At 40.9% G+C, this 20,224-nt stretch overlaps 1 protein-coding gene across 2 annotated transcripts; it reads left to right on the top strand.

Annotated features, from left to right (window-relative positions):
- Nucleotides 1–665: 665 nt before the first annotated feature.
- LOC120564472 (hepatocyte growth factor) lies at nt 666–18,093 on the top strand. 2 transcript variants are annotated; one of them, XM_039809493.1, is made up of 18 exons: nt 666–832; nt 2,237–2,393; nt 2,694–2,806; nt 3,416–3,530; nt 5,264–5,412; nt 6,825–6,945; nt 7,945–8,063; nt 9,898–10,063; nt 10,156–10,289; nt 11,117–11,210; nt 12,477–12,607; nt 13,287–13,316; nt 13,827–13,932; nt 15,379–15,453; nt 15,701–15,850; nt 15,953–16,059; nt 16,504–16,646; nt 17,144–18,093. In XM_039809493.1, exons 1-18 carry the CDS (start codon nt 784–786, stop codon nt 17,321–17,323), a joined length of 2,139 nt encoding a protein of 712 aa, XP_039665427.1. In that variant the 5' UTR covers nt 666–783; the 3' UTR covers nt 17,324–18,093. The 2 variants fall into 2 exon arrangements, with proteins under 2 accessions (XP_039665427.1, XP_039665426.1); XM_039809492.1 differs by having other exon boundaries at nt 5,249–5,412.
- Nucleotides 18,094–20,224: the final 2,131 nt, after the last annotated feature.

The following is a 20,224-nucleotide window of genomic DNA, read 5'->3' as shown; positions in this document are numbered from 1 at the left end:
AAGGAGGGATGGACACAATCTGTTAATAAATAAATACAATTATTATTATATTCCTCCAGTTTTTGCACAGGGATTTATAGTGTGCATATATATATATATATATATATATATATATATATATATACACACTACCAGTCAAAATTTCTATTCCATTCCATTATAGACAGAATACCAACTGAGATCAGTTGCATTGTCTTTTTATCTAGGGCAGCAGTTTTCAGATTACATTATGTGCTTACATAATTGCAAAAGGGTTCTCCAATGTTATCTCAGTTAGTTTTTTTAGACAAAGAAATTAAAAGAGAAAGTAGCACAATCTGCTTATAATGTAATACATTTGTTTTATGATAGGAAGTCTTTTGGACTGGGAAGGTATAGTAACATAATAGCCTAATGACACACACACACACACACACAACACACACACACACACACACACACACACACACACAAACGTACAAACATACACGGTGACATAAAGATCATAGGAAAATTGGCATATTCAACACTGTCACTGAAGTTCTAGCAATAGTGTGTGTCACATTCAGGCCAATAAAGAACACTTAATTGAAAAGAGAGAGAGAAAAAGGCGAGAGAGGGAGCGAGAGATAAAGTCGGACGCACGCACGGAGAGGGAGGGAGAGGAGGGAGGCGAGGAAGTACTTAGAGAGGAGACGCATCATCTGTGCAGTGGTGGAAGCAACATCTCCTGGTCGCAGGCTGACAGCACAGCAAGCAGCAATTGCCGATTTGTTTCTGAAACTTTTGTTCTTTGACGCGGCGATGTGGATTTACAAGCTCATTTTCGGACTCTTCGTCATTTCTTGTTCGGGTAAGTTTTGGATAAAAGCATTTTGCTCCCGTACGTCTGCCACTGGACTGGAGCTGGTGTCACAACGCGTTGCGCTGCGTGTAAAATACACAGTTAACAGATGCTTTATTCGTGTAACTTTATTATGTTATGTTGTAGCCGAATATTCCTACAATCCCTATCTTGTCTTTATTATGTGTAGCCTAGTGTTTTGATAATTGTGATATGCCTGTTTCAGTTATTTTCGGATCTAATTCTAACAAGATAGAGTAGTAAAAGTGATTCTTAGTCATGAGAACATTTCTTAAGTTGGCCATTCCTGGAAGAAATATGAAAACGATGTTTTTATTATAATGACGATCTAGCAGAGGCTTAATCTAAACTCTTGCTGTAGTAGGGTATTAGTGTAACCGCTCCGTACCAGAGCGCTTGCATCGCATAGACATAGGCTATATTATCTGAATGGATCACGAGATAAATACATTCTATGATAAAGTGAACCGATATCTACAACCCATTGTCCCACAAAATGACCTATATTAAAATCAAATAAGTGCTTGAGTCATCCTGTTGTCCTGAGAGAGTGCGGCTCATTGCTCCGGCACCAGAGAAACGAGATGGTGAACTCAAGTTGAGGATCGGACTAACATGATAACACTCCGCGATCCTCAGGTTGATCACCGCATCCCCAAACACCCAAATACTGAATCTGAAGCTCTGATGCCTTCAAATTGCTTACGTGATTCCAAGAATCGAAAGATTGTCGGGAAGCTTTTCATGATTGATGTACATGTCTAACTGGCTCTCTGATTTTGCAAAGAGAACCTGCCAACAAACGAAGCAACATATAAACACAACCCTGCTTCCCCACTGTGTGTGTGTGTGTGTGTGTGTGTGTGTGTGTGTGTGTGTGTGTGTGTGTGTGTGTGTGTGTGTGTGTGTGTGTGTGTGTGTGTGTGTGTGTGTGTGTCAGCCTTGGTTTCATTAGGGGCAGTGGTAAATGACTGCGCATCCTATTAGGTCCTGCAGATTAATGACAGTTAAATCATACTAATTCACACATTGTTTGCTGTTCCACAGTGTTCTCAGTCTAGCTGGGCTCATTAGCAGATTATCCACACTGCTTCCCAGACCACAGAGAGGGGTTTGCTAGTGTGTTGGTTGGTGTGGATGTTAATTATTCATAATAATAACAATAAAAATAATAGGCCTTATTAGGCCTGTTTACCTTTCAAGTGCAATTCAATGTTCATTATATAAGAAAATAGTAGCGATAAAGGTTAAATAAAACAATCCATAAAGTAGGCAGACTGTCGCAATGATGAGGCTAGTATACATTATTCTCATCAGAGCCATAGGCCTTGTGATGATGGAAAAGTAGACATAAATACTGCTGAATGGTCATGTTATGTGATTGTGTATCAGAGGGCAAAAGAAATGCGCTCCAGGACTACCAGAAGACTGATGGTATACGGCTGATTGTCGTGTCAGATGCCTCCCACCTGACCAAAAGCAAGAAGCTGAGCACGGCCAAGTGTGCCAAAGCCTGCAGCCGCAACAGACGACTCCCCTTCAGCTGCAGGTATGTCTGCTCTTATGGCTTCATCCTTTTAACTGCAGGGTTTTCTTTTGATGTGACATGGTAAAGTAACTCTTCCACACTGTGAATGAATGGCTGTCAATACACACAAAGAGCAAAGTGGTGGTTCCTGAGGTTTCTTAATAACGCATTCCACATGTATAATGCTGCCTGTCTGGTTCACTGTAGGCCTCCTAGCTGCTTTACATACTCATGTCACAGCTGTGTTAATTGCCCTGACATTATGTAATTCGCACTTCCCTTGTTCTTTCTTGGTCCTTTCCTGTCCTTCTTATTCTCTAGAGCATTCCTCTATGATCATAAAAACAGGAAATGCCAGTGGCTGTCGTTCGACAGGAACTCACCAGGAGCTCAGAGCCAACCGGACTTCAACTACCAACTCTATCAAAAGAAAGGTGCCCTGTTCCAACTTTTCATTCAACCAGCTGATACTAAAGTCACCAGACCTTTCCATCTGAAAAAAAATGTCCCTACATGTAGTCTCACTTCTAATCAGCAGCATACTCCTTGTTGTTGTTATATGCATGTTTTTTGTATGCATATGTTCTATACCCCTGTACTGTAAATACCTATTTTCAGAGTGATTGTAGCTTTGTAATCTCTCATGAGCAAGACAAGGAAGGGCGAAGACCATTGTCGTGTTTATTGTGTCGCAGCACATTATGGTTCATTTTCTGTCATTAAGTTTGTGTAAACGATGGAAACCCCCACCCAACTTGACGCTGACTGACCACAACAGTGATCTTGCAAGCTGTGTAACCTATTTTACTGGATCCAAATGTTTTGCAGAAGATTAGGAAAACAGATTTGGCTTTTGGCGTCTTTGTGAAGCTCTGCATTTTAGCTGAACATATCCTTCTGTCTGTTTTCTTCATCATCCACACTGGCTCTGTGTACACAACACTGCGATCAGTTTGTTGGCTCATCCCACTCACACTCACTCTTTTGCTGTAATCTTGTCTCTCTGTCTCCCCTCATCCTTACTCTCTCTGTCTCTCATTTAGACTATGTGAGGGAATGCATTGTGGGTACAGGTGAGAGCTACAGGGGGCGGAGGACGGTGACGGTGAGCGGCATCCTGTGCCAGGCCTGGGCCTCTCCTATACCTCATGAACACAAGTAAGAATCCGATAAACTTTTTCACCACAATGTCAAAGTAGTGTTAAAGCTGCTTCTTAGTGTTAGTGTTGGTATTTTAGTGATGCAATTAGCTAGTAGCTAGGGGCTAGTCTGTATGTGTCTGTGTGTGTGTATATGAGTATGATATATTAGAGGTTGATTAGGCTCCTGGGAGCAGTCATTCATCAGAACTGACCTCATTGTAACGCGTTACAGAGTCACAGATCATTTCCTGCTGTGGCCCTACTGTTTATCTAGGTGTGTGTGCGCATGTGTTTGTGTTTGTGTGTGTGTGTGTGTGTGTGTGTGTGTGTGTGTGTGTGTGTGTGCGTTTTTACTGGGATTAGGATCATATCTAATATGCAGCCTCTGGTTAAGCTTTTTTGTTCAATTTTTCAATATGCAGGCATACTTTCTGATGCAGTGTAGCTCCCAATAGAAAAAAGGGCCAATTAAGTGGAATTTAAAGAAGAGGGATTCAAGTGAAGCAATTCCTTCTGTAGGATTATGGAAGTTAAATGAGCACTGATCTTTAGTAATTAACTGGTAAGAAACAAGATAACTGCATTTATCCTTTACAAAATATCTAACAAAGTATTTAGTCTCATATTCAGTCTACTGTAGATGGAGTTTAGGTTTCTGAAACATGATAATATGACACATCCCATCAGTTTTGTTAAAATAAAAAAATACTGCAATATTTTGTGTCAAGGGAGGACAATGTTAGAAAAAAAGTCAGGAGAACTGAGGAGAAAATACAAGTACAATAAGAACAAAGTTGATCACTTGCCAGATATTTTAATAATCATCAGAGAACCTCAGAAACAACACATACACCTTGTCTTATTATCTTTGAACTACATGCTACCTCCTTCCTTCTCCACTCCCCTCTACTCCGAGGTATTAAATGACTTTGAAAGGCTTTGTAGTGAGATATCGCTGCAGCAGACGAATCAAAGAGGGCAGTATACGTTTGTACCTCCAGTGAACCTGCTTTATCAAACTACTATTAATGTCTCTGTAGATCGGGTAATTAAACCCAGGCCCTTTGTATGTTTTATCAGTTAGCTTACAGGCATGGGAAACTCTCTCTCTCACACACACATACACACACACACACACATACACACACACAAGAACAAATTGCATTCTTATCCGTGAAAGGTTCCTCCTCATTTATGATTGCCCAGCAAAGGCCTTCTCGTTTCTGTACCTGTCATTAAGACAGACAGAAAGACTGCTTCAGAACGTTATCTTTTCATCATTATGTGAAAAAACACAGCCTGACTCAAAGACTACACTTTGTCTAACATCGCAACCGGTGACCACAGCCATGTGCTTGCCTGATGTAGAAGGTATGAGTCATGTGTGTGTTTACACAGAACCTGCCTCATGGAAAACTAACATTGCTTCAACATATTAATGTGATTCCTCTCATTAATAACATCATGTCATCATTGGTTTAACCCTTTACCTTTGCCATCAATTACTTTCTAATTTTCACTGGTCATGTTTACAGGCAGGTTTCGGCCCTCAGAGCGAAGCAGCAGCTGTCTCATAAATTAGTAGAGGATTCATCATTCTGTCAAAGAGATATATAAAACGACAACAGAGACTGTGACCTTGGGTGTTTTTCAAAAAGAAGTTGATCTGTATGACAGTGAAATATTTGGCAACTGGTCTTGATAGAGTTCATGTGCCTGTTTGTGTAACTGCAGCTCTGCTCCTGACAGATTCATGTCTAAGAGGTTCAGGAAGAAGGACCTCAGAGAAAACTTTTGTCGCAACCCAGACAACTCCACTGTTGGCCCATGGTGCTTTACCACCGATCCCCGGCCACACCTCAGACACCAGGAGTGTGGCATACCACAGTGTTCACAGGGTAGGCCACACACACGCACACGACACACACACACACACACACACACACACACACACACACACACACACACACGTGTATATGTCTGTGTGTATCTTAGCAGACATTTATCTTAAATACTATAATGCCCATTCCATGTTGCAAATTGCCTCACCAATTGAGGCTTGATAGTCTTAAATGAGCTGCAGCAAATTAGGCAGTCACATAGTGCCCTGGACTAAGCAACGCTGGCTCTAACTGTGCTCTGTGCTCTGTGTGTGCATATGTGTATGGGGCACAGACATTTATTTGCTGAGGCCAGCTGCAGCCGTTTCCAGGTGTGTGGTTCAGTTTATGCTGTCCTCTCTTATTCCATCAGGTTCAGCTTTTGTAAATGGTTTGTACCTAAAGAGGCTGGTGTTGGAATGTTAGAGGATATTAATCCCCTGTCGTCTCCTATAGATAAATTGTTAGCTATTTTATCCATCCCTTTGGCACATGTAGAAGGTAACTGCTGAGTTTGAGTTATGGGTCTATAAAAGTAAAACTTGTGATGAAAGAAAAACACTTTCCCACCAATGTTTCAGCCTCTATGTTATATCACACAATATTACTGTCAGGCACTGGTGTCTCCCTGAAGAAAAGGATGATAATGACCTCTGTTATCTAATCCCTGGGGAGTCATGCTGTCAGAGAGGTTGTTTCCTCTGCATGTATGATACTGGATCACCTTAATGAGGAACCAGGCTGTGGCTCGATAAGACAGTATGGGAATCCTTCTTGCTCTCCAACTCACATATGGTGTCCCACTGGGTTATCACAAGTTGTACAACAGAGATAATTACTTTTTATTTTGATAGAGAGCCTGCGTTCATTCAGTAGGTACTGGCTGGAAGGGTTTCTCCAGAAATTAGCTTGTCCTAATAGGAAACATACACACAGTCACGCAAACATGGCGTGTGCGCAAACACACATACTCATGCAGCCAGTGGTATTACAAGTGTCATGACAGCAGTGGACTCATAACCATCTGTTTCCAATCTGAATCGCTCTCTGTTGTTTACACTGACAGTGTGTACTAGTCACCATGCAAAACATGGTGCCTTCTCTACATCAAAGAGAACATTGCAGTTAGTGTGATACATAATATGTCCGTACCTACATTAAGTTTACGTGTATAATGTCTGAACTTATATATAGATAGAGATATATCAACCTTTTGTGAAGGGTTTTATTTCAAAATGTTGCACAACCATTAGGGCAAACTGTCATGACTTAAAATGTGTATTGCTTTGTTAACTCACAGCTATACTATTAAAAGTATCATGATTTACTTTCATTCCATGCTCTAAATTTTTTGGGAGATTCTTTTTTTTAAGTGAATTTTTGATTTTGTGTTGTTGCTCTTTGTGTTTGTGCGTTTCTTTGCTGCATAGTTGAATGTATGAACTGTAATGGGGAAGATTACAGAGGACCCATGGACCACACAGAAAGTGGAAAGGAATGCCAGCGCTGGGACCTGGATGATCCACACAAACACCTGTACCACCCCAAGAGGTAACACACACACACACACACACACACACACACACACACACATACACACACACATCTGCATCACTCAGCATCACACTAAATTGTGCATGCTCAATCACACTTAGGCCCACACACATGGACACACATAATTTTATAGCAAAAAAAGCATGAGAATGCTTGATGTAATAACAAGTTCACATAATCATTTCCTATGGTTGTGGTGCACTAACTCTGGAGTGATTTGGAGTCAGCCAGTGTGCCTTTCCCTGAAGGAATGCCATCAGAATCCAGTGTGTAATTGTATGTTTTTAACAGCACTACAGTATGCTGGGAATACTCTTCATTCTCACTTAATTGGCACAAATTCCTTTAAACTCTCAATAGATTAAGAAGCAGACTGGTGTCCAGCCATGAGATAAGCTTATACCTATTATAGGGAGGCCATATATTTTAGTCTGTATTAGTATTCCTTACATGATCCTTGTTTGTGTATGTGCATGTCTGCTGTGTGCGTGTGCCTCTGTGTCAGGAGAGTGTTCCAGGAAGTTGGATGGCAGGTGGTCTGGATTAGCGGGGACTCGTTAACACATCCTTAATCATCCCAGTGTTTGTGTAAACGAGGTCCCAGACTGCTCATAGCACTAATGTAATGAGAGGGTCCCACAGCCTGATACTGCACGCCTGGAGGCTGGAGGCTTGAAGGGATGTTGGAATTTGGGATGACTTACTGTAGAACACCTGTAGTGGTGCAGCTTGTTATCTTCCTCACTCCCTTGAGCTCTGAACAGATTCACAGATGGAGTCCTTGCACCATTCCAGTTATTAATGCTTCAGTTGCGTGCAAGAGTGAATTATCTCTCCACTTCTACACAGTTCTCCTAACGAATTTGGAAGAAAAATTTAAATTGAATTGTGCTACGGGTGATGCAACAGTATGGTAGTTGCTTTGTGCTTTTCTTTTTACTCTTATATTGCATTTGTCTATACACTAAGGTTGTTGTACTGCATGTTTTGTATTAGGTACCCTGACAAGGGCCTGGATGATAACTATTGTAGGAACCCAGATGGACGCCACAGACCTTGGTGCTTTACCACGGACCCAAACACGCACTGGGAGTACTGCAACATCAAAGTTTGTGGTAAGCATGCATACATGTTTGTGCGCTGTTGAATGTCATGCATGTTAAGTGGAAGTCTATGCATGTCTGTGTATGGGTGTGTTCTGTACGGGCCCAAGAAGTGTGACTGACGGCACCAAAATGTACAGCTTCCTGTACCTTCCATTTTACCACTCCTCTCACTCTCATTGGCTTATACTATGGAACACACACACACACACACACACACACTCTTTGATTTGACTTTCTGTTATGTCTTCTCTAATAGCCAGAATGTTTATTTTTCCCCTGCGCCACTGGACTGCTGTTTATTGTTCTATGCCAGCTCATGTGTGGTGGTCAAACTGCACTGGGCTCAGTTACTGCTCCACATTAACCTCCTATTACACATACAGACAAAACACGAGGGTCGCGCACAATACACGCAGATTGCTTTCATTACATCTCATACACTTAGCGTAAGCAGTGTGATTGGTGTGTAAGAGCTAGGTGCACGTCTGGCTTTGTGTTTTGGGTGTCTATACTTAGTAGAACATCAGCAAATAATGCACACTCTTACTGTAGTTGACCTATAATCACTGAGAACACCACTGTGGTCCTCAAGAACATAAAACAGAGAGAGTGCTGGTGTTATTGTTGGGCTTAGCTTCTTTCTCCTGGGTCTGTGACTGGCCTGTTTGCCTGTTAGAATCATCAGCACTCCTGGCACCATGTTTACTAGATGGCACTCCTCCATGTGGACCCAGTGATTCACTGTTCCCCCACTCTCTCTCTCTGACTCTTTCTCTCTCACTGACTCTCTCTCTCTCTCTCTCTCTCTCTCTCCCTCTCTCTCTCTCTCTCTAATTTGGGAGTTTGTTGGTAACAGACCAAGTTTACGACCCAGTTAGTCTTAATCAAAACAAGGCAGAGAGGAGAGAGACAAAGTGTTCTTTTGTCAAGACCTGCTCTTTTGTTTACTGTCACAACTAGTGCATATCTATTTTTAGACATATTGTATGGCCAGAAAATGTCTGTTTTAGAGTCTTGAAGATCTGCAACTTTGCACATTGTTGGATACAATGACGCACATTGTTCAGGCTAATGAACTTGTGTTCATTGCGTAATGAGCAGCTCTTCTATAAAGAAAAGTAGAGCAGATAAGATTTCCGGCCTTGTTTTTTTGAATTTTGGCCATATCAGCCTCATTATACTGTGAGTATTTTAAACACATAGAGTGAGCTGTTCTGTGGAAAGCAGGTGGCCAAGACATTGAGGCTGTTTAGCCATCCATCATGTCAAAAGCACACTGTCTTCTTTCTCAGTGCTAAATTATTTACTGTTCATCATTGCTTGTAATTGTTTGTACATGTTCTACAATACCTTGATTATAACCGGATAAAGGGAAGTATTTGCCATTCTCATGTAAACACTTTATAACCCAAGGGTGCGGAGACGCTAGAAATGTTTTGGACAATTCATTTGGGCATCACTCTGGACCGGAGCAAATTGTTACAGTCTGGACCATTTGGTGTTAACAGTTGGGAGACAAAATTCTGCATTTTGTGTTTTAAGAACAGATTTGGGAACTCTACATTTTGTGTGTGAGTGGGAGAAATAGAAATAGAAGGGCAGGCAGATAGAAACGTGTGGTGTGCTATGCTTTCAGAGTATTATTCTATAATCTATCGTTCATCAAGGTTTCAGTGCAGTGCCACAGTTCATCTGAAGTCCGCCTCGCTCTTACGTTGTTCAACGCTTATTCAAACTATTTCTTTCATCTGGATATTCACACAAGTAATTTGGGTGAATATAAACATGCTGTATTTTACCTTGACCAGTCACCCAACCCTTCATATATTTTGCACATTCACAGAAACATCTCCTAAAAGTAATGTGGTGGAAACAACCGAGTGTTACCAGGGCAGAGGAGAGGGTTATAGAGGGACAGTAGACGTGATGCCCAACGGAATCATCTGTCAACACTGGGACTCTCAGTATCCCCATAACCACACATTCATACCTCAAGCCTACCCCTGCAAGTGAGTCATACACTACTTACTCACTCACCCACCTGGATGCATTTACTGTATATCCAAGCAGATTGCAGAATGACTTTCTCTGTGTTTTCCAGAGACCTGAGAGAAAACTACTGTCGGAATCCAGATGGCCAAGAATTCCCGTGGTGCTTCACTACGGACCCAAGAGTCCGCACAATGTTCTGCACCAACATCCCCCAGTGCGGCACCCAAAACAAGCCTGTCAGCGGTGAGAGACTCGACAGCTTTATTTCACACTCAAAACAGCAATGAGAAAGCTGATCTTCACTACATCCCAAGCAGAGAAATAGCGTACATTTTTATATTTTGTGGACGAGTTCACATGAGACCCTGTGACATTGGCTTGTAACTACGTATTCTCCGTCCCCGCGGGGTACTATAGCCCTATAGGACTGTGGGAAGGACTGACCACCTCGCCTCAAATAAACAAACTCTGACAGCAGCTCAGGATTGTCAGGTCTCACTGGACAGTGAAAGATGGAGTGGAAGGATTATTGCTGAATGGGGGTCTTTCTGGGGTAGCAAGAAATTTGGAAGTAAAAGATGTAGATCTATGGCTGAGTACACAAATGCAAATTTCCCAAGGGATCTTAGGGACATGTCTTTTAGAGTATGTGCCCTTGCATTGGGAATATAAACCCCCTTTGAGGTTGTGTTGTGGTCTACACTTGAGTGTTGAATACGTTCCCATATAGAAATGAGATGCAGGGTGACAGACAGTTTCAAAACCTTTTTTATGACCCCTGTTTTTCTAGGCATCATTATGGACAATTTTTTGTGTTCCCAGCTCTGTATATTCTAGATCCAATGACAACCACGATATCTCAGAAACTCAGGATTGTTTTTATTATTCTGCATATAATTTACTTGTTTCTTTTTTTTAATAGTTTGTAGTAATAATACAAAGAATGCACAAAAACTAAAACTATTGTTGTGGTTTTGTGATGTTGAGCACTGCATGTTATGTATGTTTTTTGTTCAAAGCTGTTTGCTCATACAGACATGAAGTATGACTAATCTTTTGTCCAAATACAGACTGCTACGAAGACTTTGGAGAGAACTACCAAGGAGAGCAGTCAAGGACTAGATCAAACCTGCCTTGTGCTCCCTGGAGAGACCATAACAACAGGTCAGCCCACTGGATCCCTGCTACTTTCTAACCTAATAACTTTTCCAAACTCCTCCAATGATGTGGAAAACAGACCTGCACCATCACTATACTGCAGACAAGCGCTTCTGCCTAAAACAGAGATCAAGATGTCACACAGGTAGTCTAACATAGTGTAGTTTTTTTTTTTTTTAAAGCTCAGTGCAATCAAAGGAAATCATCAGCAGAAAATATGCTATTTTGATGCATTCAACAGGTGGAATAATTCTTGAGAAATGAACTCCCTCTGTGCAGGGAAATGTGTCTGTGTTTTCGAGAACCATGTGTGCGAACCTGAGACGTGGTGGTCAGTGTGGGGAGGCGCCGTATTATTGACCTCTAGTTACTTCTTATTGTTGTTAGCGGATCAAGTCAGGCCTCTTGTTCCTCAGAGGAGAAAACGGCTCCTGCGGGTGCTGTGACTGGCCTCTCCAGCATCTCCTAACGACTATAGAAGTGTTTCCTTGAAGATGACCTAACTCAGCAGGAATGACTCAGAGTGATAACTTGGCTGAGGGATATACACTTCACTCCTCAGCTTTGACCCCAAACCTCTCCTTTGTAGCGACACTTCAAAGCCAGTCAGCTCCACTGCTTGGCTCCTGCCCAAAGGTCAAAAGTCAGGGTTAGGGAGTCCCAGTGAAAGCTGGCTGTTATGCTAGCTGCTAGAAACACAACACACACTGGATTACTGTGATTTGGTACCCAGCGTCCCTCTCCTATGTCTCGCTTTTCCCTTACAATTGTCCACCGTATCGGTCAAGGAATTCAGTGTGGGAAAGAGTTCTGTTCGTGGTTTTAAAATTCTTACGAGAATACCTTCATGTGTGGGATATGTCTGCATGAGCATGTATTAGATGTGTGAGTGTAGGTGGGTGCATACTGTCTCAGTGAGTAATTCCTCTGCAAATCACCTCCTTATCTTGTCCAGAGGGACAGAGCCTACACAGCTGTGTAGTTTGACTGTCCAGATCCTATCTGGCAGCTTTTACAGCTTTTACTAATGGTTATAAATCACTAGCAAATCCTTTAACTTTCAGCAACAGATGGATTATCTGCTTAAAGGGGAAAAAAAACTTCCTTTTGTTTTGAAAATTGTCTTTTGGGCTTACGGAATGTTGATGAAAGATAAGTTATTGGATCTTTGTGTGTGTGTGTGTGTGTGTGTGTGTGTGTGTGTGTGTGTGTGTGTGTGTGTGTGTGTGTGTGTGTGTGTGTGTGTGTGTGTGTGTGTGTATGTTTGTCCAGTGGCGAGAGGGGCATGCTGATGGCTGGCCTGGAGGGAAGCTACTGCAGAAACCCTGATAAAGACAAACATGGTCCCTGGTGTTACACCAACAACACTGCCATTCCCTGGGACTACTGCAATGTAAAACCATGTGAGTGGACAAGAGTGTGTACATGCAAGCCGCACACAGTCACACATAGAGACACACAGTTAGGGGAAAACAATCTGTGAGACTGTGTGAAATTCTTCTTGGTCTAAGAGCTAGTGTAGATTTGTTTGCACTCTGTCTGGTTGTCTGTCTTACTTACACACTTACACACACTTACACACACACTCACAGGTCAGTGTATGTCAGAGGAGATTCACAACTCATCAGGAAGACAGGGGAGGGCTTCTTCTAACTATTACCACATGGACCAAGAGCCAGAGGCATCATGACTGTGTGTGTGTGTGTGTGTGTGTGTGTGTGTGTGTGTGTGTGTGTGCGTGCGCGCGTGTGTGTGTGTGTGTGTGTGTGTCTTTACATCACAGCTAATAACAAATGAGTGGAACAGTAATGTTTAAATTGATGGATTCAGATTGTACAGAAATGTATGAAAACCAATTGTCGGTGTGGAATTAAAGAACACATACTGTGGCATGGTCCGTTAAGGCTTGTGACATTCAATTAAAGCCCTCCAGATTCAAAAACAATGCTGACCGTTTCATGGCAGACAAACAAAAGTGTCCTGGTGGTCACCGTTATGTATGCAACACTATATGAGGTGGCCTCTTCTCTTACATCGGTTAATACTCCCTGATCCCTTGTTTGTCTCCTCTTCTTTCTGCAGGTGATGCTTTGCAGAACACCATTCCACTGGGTGAGTGTCTATGTCTGTCTGTGTTTGCCTGTGGCTCAGCTGCTGATCTGTATTTGTTAGCCTAGGCAAGTAGTGGTGTTTTCAAAACCTCATCTTTCACCTCATTCAACCCCCCTCAAAGTCCTTTTTATGTCCAGCTATTAAGGTACAGAATGCAGGACATTATGTTGTCATGGTGGCTTCTGTTTTTCTTCTGAACATAATAACTCAAGAACAGAGAATGAACCCCTCATCTCTTGACGTGTAGAGTTTAAATGACACCCATGTGTTATATGAACATTTTCAATAATGACCTTAATTAATGGCCTGGTTATATAGTATGATGATTATGGTGGATCATTAGGCAGCTCAAGTGCCTCTTCTCTTGTGACTGTGTAAACAATATTTCACCACTAACTACAGTATGTCTGTGCCTGTGAATGCATATGTATGTCTTAAATTAAATGCGTATTATATGACATGAGATATATAAAACTATCTGTGTGTGTTTGTGTCTTTCTGCTTTTCCAGGTGAGCTGTCCTCTGTGGCATGTTTTATCCATAAAAGAACAAGGATCGTGGGAGGAGGTCCGGTGGGCATATCAGACGGAAGCTGGATGGTCAGCATACAGAGAGGGTACGGCGGTGCATTTCATATTCTACACATTTTCTTCTACCACTGAAGAAGAACAGTAGGTCATCCTGCCCAGACCACCTTTGAATTCATAAAGCAATTCAGTAGAATAGTTTTTCTCTTTGTTTTCGGTGGAGGGTTCAAATGCTGTTTCAGAGGCCCTCCCACCATGCCTAGATAGAAACACGTGCAGGCAAATATTTTTAGATAGAGTAGCTTTGGTCATTCCAAACATTTATAATTCATCAGTACCTTCAAAGAGCAGTAGAACTCGCCTAATTATACGAAGCCAATTACCTGTTCTAAAGATGAATTTTGAGTTGTCCAAAGCCCACATTCACTGGATCTTTTAGTTAGTTTAGATATTATATAGAGATCTTATGGACTAACATTATATTTATATGTTTTTATTGTACTACTGGATGTCCCTCTCCTCAAATTTGACATACTTGGGGAACAACTGGATTTATGTAATTTCTTGTGTATGGTATGTCCAGATGTGTATAAAGTACTAGAGACCCATACTTAAGTAAAAGTACAAGTGCTCTATCAAAAAAGTAGAAGTGCTCTTGAAAGCACAACACTTAAGTAGAAGTACTAAAGTATTCAACATTTTTTGTACTTAAGTATTGCAAGTAGTTCATTTTAAAATCTACTGAAGTACTGAAAGTAAAAGTACAAGTATTGTGTTATCTAGTTATTAAAGAAAGCAGTCAAAAGTTTGAATATCATATTGTTTATATTATGTCAAATGTTTAGCCTAAGGCTGTAGCCAAAGGAATTAACAAATATTAAATATATTAATAATAACAAATATGAACAATTACTGAAATAAAAAAGTACAGTTATCACACTGTGCAAGTAAAATGAACATCCTCTCCAGCACAGTAACGATTTAAGCCCCCAAAAAAGTATCACACACTAGCTAGTAACATGTGTGATGAACAGGAAAGTTAGCAAGCTAGCAACATACAGATAAACTAGCAGCTTCACATCACAGGGTCAAACGGTTAACATTCAGTACTCACTGCAGACTGAAACAACTCCGGAATAGCTTCATCTGCTGCAACAATGGCTAAATAGAAAGAGTACAAACTTACATCGTCTCTGACTTCTGAACGGGCAACTGTAATGAAAAGAAACACGATTTCTTACGTAAATTACGTAATTAGCGTACGTAACTAACTCCGTAGCGTGAGGAATTCACAACGGTAACAAGTAACTATGCAGCACATAACAAATCTATCGGATTAAAAGTTTTTCATTCATCGAAAATATGTACTCAAGTAAAAGTGGCAGTAGGAGAAAAAAATAATACTCCAGTAGAGTACAGATACAGCCTTTTAGTACTTAAGTAGAGTAGTGAAGTAGTTCTACTTTGTTACTATACAGCTCTGGGTATTTCACAGCTTTCCTTGATGTCTTATTTGTGTCTTGTGCTCTTTTCAGGTCACAGCACTGGTGTGGGGGTTCACTAATACGAGAGGACTGGGTACTCACTGACAGACAGTGCTTCTCCTCATGGTAACTTCAATGCTCGCTGTCTGTTAATGTCATTTATTTCCTTTTGTTTGAACCTTCAACTGTGAGTGCATTTTGCTTTTTTTACCCTCAGTGTATTAAATGTAAGATTTATTTGTTCAGTATGTATTTCTCTTTATTAAATACCTAACTGACTCTCTTCACTCGCTCATGTCTGTCCTGGTTAGTCTGAGTTTGTAGAGAGTAATAAATGTGGAATATTTTTATTAAGTATTAACTCTGTCTTCAGTGTTCCAGACCTAAGTGAGTATCGGGTATGGCTGGGAGTCTCTGATATTCGAGAAGGAGCTCCTGACTGGTCCAGGAGACAGGAAGTGAACATAGCGCATGTGATATGTGGTCCTGAGGGCTCCAGTTTAGCACTCATAAGACTTTCTAAGTGAGTTCCTGGAAAAATAATCTCAAAGATGTATTGATATACTTTTATGTGTGTAATGTTAATCATGCTTTGTACTTTCTGTGTTCATTACAATACGTCTAGGCCTGCTCTTCCTGCAGACAACGTCCATACACTTCAGCTACCCGTGGCTGGGTGCTCCATCCCAGAGGGAACAATATGTAAAATGTATGGATGGGGGGAGACCAAAGGTACTGATATTCTATATTCACTACAGCTGCTGTATCTACTCTCCAGGTCTGCACTATATTACATAAATATTACATTTCTACTGCAGCAGTCCTGGATTATTTTATATATTCTGGAGGTGCCCGAGTATATTGTAACACAGTCCTCTCTCAAATAATTCGTTACTGCCTAGCTTAGGCCATATGTTTCTTTAACTCTGGGTCAGATCTGCTTGTTGGGTGGCTTGATAGACAGAAAGGACCACAGAAGATTGATATTTTTAATAAAAGTTCAAATGTGCCATGATTTCTGTATAAGTCATTCAGACTTATAATAACAATAACAATAACCATATTATATAAGACCATGCCAAAAATGTAGGGATTTTATAATACAATGGTGGAATTTGTACTGCATATGCTACAACAGAACAGAGGCATAATGAGTGCAACCTTCAACTCTTTCAGGCACTGGCCATGATGACGTATTGAAGGCAGTCAACCTGCCCATTGTCAGTAATGTGAGGTGTAGAGAGATGCACAGAGGAAACCTCCACATCACCAACACCAAGATCTGTGCAGGAGGCAGGAGGAATGAGGGAGTTTGTGAGGTAAACTGTTACTTATTCATCTTCTTTTCCCAGTGAGTTGTTTTACCATTTAAATTGAGCCAAAATAACTGTTTCAGTGATCAGAAGGAAAACTATGTAAGAATTCATATGGTGCATTTAGTCCTTGTTGGTAAAGGCCTTTAGACTATTGGATATAGTAATTGTTCCCAGTGTGAATCTATGAGTATATTAGCGCCTTGGTTAAGCATAGAGCTTTCAAAGCTCAGTTTGATCCACATCTCAAATAAATGTTCTTTAAATCCGTAGGCTTAGTATTCAATCTGTTGTAAATAGAGCAGCTGGAGACTGTTTCACTAAATTTCATCAGCGATCAAAGCCTTGGTTTTGTGGTTTCTAGCTTTGGAGGAGAGCTGTCCATGTTCACAAATACTGGTGGTGTTGTCTGTCACTGAGAGCTTAAAATGTATTTCGCTTCCATTTAACCATTTCTCAACCAGCAACGTAGAAAAATGTGCTATCTATTTCTTCTTTTGCAGAGGGATTACGGTGGCCCTCTTGTGTGTCAGGATGGTGAGCTCAGGGTTATTGTGGGATTGAGCGTCCATGGCAGAGGCTGTGCTCGCGCCAACCAGCCTGGCATCTTCGTCAATGTGCCCTTCTACACACAGTGGATCTACAAGGTCTTCAAATATTACCCCAACCCTGACACCCAATAGAGAATGAAACAACCAACTCAAACCTGGAGCCTCTACTTCTGTAAATCCAGCTGTGCACTCAGGACACCTGGTATTTCTGTTGTTCATACTTGCATAGCCCACATATCAATAAGAACCTGATCTGAGCACTCTTAAAATATGAATGTAAACACTGTGATTTAAACACTTCATAAACAGATACCATACTGATTCTTTGATTGAGTTGGGAGCAGACCAGGCAAACATTTGGTTTCTTCCATTTTTATGGTTTTCTTTTGGTAGCAAATCCACTAGAGTGGTATGTGTGTATGTGAATACTCTTGATTCCTGGCATTACTTGAATGTTTTAACACCAAAGTGCAGTGGTTCATCAGCTCCTTTTGTAGAGTACATCAATGGGCCACTTAGAAAACTATCCAGTGGTAGGGCAATGCTAAGGGCACTCTTGTCAAGCTCCATGCATCTCCAGAGGGCTTAGACAAAGTGGTCCTTACTGTACATAGTATTTTAATGAGTGTATTTGTGACACTCCAAAGGTGATTTGGGTCTTATAGATCTATGACAAGAGAAATTAATGCCGTGGTAGGCAGATAAATGATGTACAGTGTTACATTTCAGCTTTCAGCCAAGTGTCTGTCTCATAATTATGTCAGCTGTACAGAAACACCAAAATGAATACCATTTTCAGTATTTTAATGTTTACCACAAAGCCACTGACTGTATATATGATTATGCTCTTTGCATTCTGTGTAGTTGAAAGGAATGCATAGTTGGTCAGCTTTATAGGATTTGAAAAAAAAAGCAGAAAGTGTAACATTCATGTATACACACAAGTTCTTTCTATACAAAATTGCATATTTTCCTGTTGTGTTAATTCATCGTGCGAGTGTGTGCATCAGTTTTTGTAAGTTTTTCTGCAGCAGTGTCGGTATGCAAAAATAAAACTGCAGATGGCGTGTGTGTGTGTCTGTGTGTCTGTGTGTGTGTGTGTGTTTGAGCCTGAGCTGAATGAATTATCCTCTCCCCACACTCAGACCTTGGCAGACCTCCAATTTCAATCCACTCTGGATATTAGAGTCACAAAGTCTGTCACTTCAAACTTTGTCATGGAAATTAAGGGACGCTCTTTGTAACTGCATTGTCTGTAATGGATGCTTCACTGAGATGACTGAAATGGCCCTTGAAACAAATTAACACATCTCTTTTAGCAGTGTAAATGATTGAGATGGCTTTATAGAACAACTGCATTATGTTTGTATACGATTGAGAAAATGTTTCTGTGTGTATGTGTGTGCACTGAAAGATGCTGCAAGCTGCTATATTCTACAGGTTGTACAATACTGTCCTGTGCTCTCTGTATAATGTACATTCACTATAAATTTCATGTCATCATATCCAATATGTTAAATGTTAAACTCATTTTCAGCAATTACTGTATTTGAAATGTTGTATGATGTCTGTCACTATATTAAATGTTTTTTTTTAATCTATGAGTATTGTTTTCACTTCATGTTTTAAATGTTGCATTCTTTGAATGCCCTGTTGATTGTTCTGAATGCAAAATGTGCACTGTCTCAGCCAGTTCTCATGCTTGCTGTATAGTTAAATCAAAGCTGTTGTGCTTCCCTACCAGAAGATGGCACCACAGTAGCACAGAGACTATAAAGACGTCTTGGTAATCTTAATCTCTCTCTCTCTCTCTCTCTCTCTCTCTCTCTCTCTCTCTCTCTCTCTCTCTCTCTCTCTCTTACACACACACACAAACACACACATACACATTTCCACATCTTTAGTCACACTCTAATCCATTTACATGCACACAGGCACACATACCTACACATACCACCCATTCAGCCTTGAAGCTGTCCTTGATCAAATACTACAACAGAATGGCAGTATTCTGCTCTCACTCTACTCAGCGTTTTAATAAAAATGGACTGAAAGATAGATATGATTGGGCACAAGAGTGTATGTGTGAGTTTGTGTAAGTGTGTGTGAGGGGGGTGAAAAGCGGAGTGAGTGAAGGTAAAAGAGCGAAGGAAAGTCGGGGACTGAGAGCTGGAGATTAATTGTGAATCCACTGATGCTGTATTACGGACCTTCTGGAGCAAGCAGAAAATACATGGAGATCAACATTTTCTGTTGCTATGCACACTGTTTGCACTGATGCTGACACAACACACACGTATGCAGTAGGCTACACACACACACACACACACACACACACACACACAGGCACACGAACAAAGCACTCTGTGATAACAGATACTGTAGAAGCATCAAAGGGAGATGAAGTGTAAGAAGTTTGCTTTCATCTGCTGGATGGACAGAAAATGTAGACATAAACAACAAGACAGACAGAAGGACAACTGCGCACACACACGCACACACACACACACACACACACACACACACACACACACACAGCGGCTGACTTGACCCTGGCTCAGTGCACCGTGAGATCTACAGCATACATGAGGCTAATGATCCAGAGAACATTGCTTGTGTCAGGTCTGTTCAGGTTGGCAAGAAAGCATTTTAGTGTGTGTGTGTGTGTGTGTGTGTGTGTGTGTGTGTGTGTGTGTGTGTGTGTGTGCAAGAGAGTGATAAAAAGAGAACAGACTGAGATGCACATTCACTTGTGAACCAAAAGGCTGTCTTTTGGTGTGTAGTCCAATTTACCAAAGTGGCTTGATTGCAAATGTGTTTACAATTATATTAGCATGTTATAAGTTATACTGTAAATACTAAAGTCTTTTATATCACGTTGGAACCTCTTCAGATGTATCATTGTTGGTGGTCCCAAATTAAAGTAATTATGTACCCTATGTTATGATTTAGAACAATAATCAATTTCTAAAAAGCAATTTCTTCCTCATAACAGTTAAAAGGAAATTGTGCAAAGACGAAATCGAAAAATAA

This window comes from Perca fluviatilis, chromosome 8 (genome assembly GCF_010015445.1).
Source record: "Perca fluviatilis chromosome 8, GENO_Pfluv_1.0, whole genome shotgun sequence".
In the NCBI taxonomy this organism is placed as follows: domain Eukaryota; kingdom Metazoa; phylum Chordata; class Actinopteri; order Perciformes; family Percidae; genus Perca; species Perca fluviatilis.
Note: the sequence above shows the minus strand (reverse complement) of the source record. Positions and strands in the feature narration are given on the sequence as shown.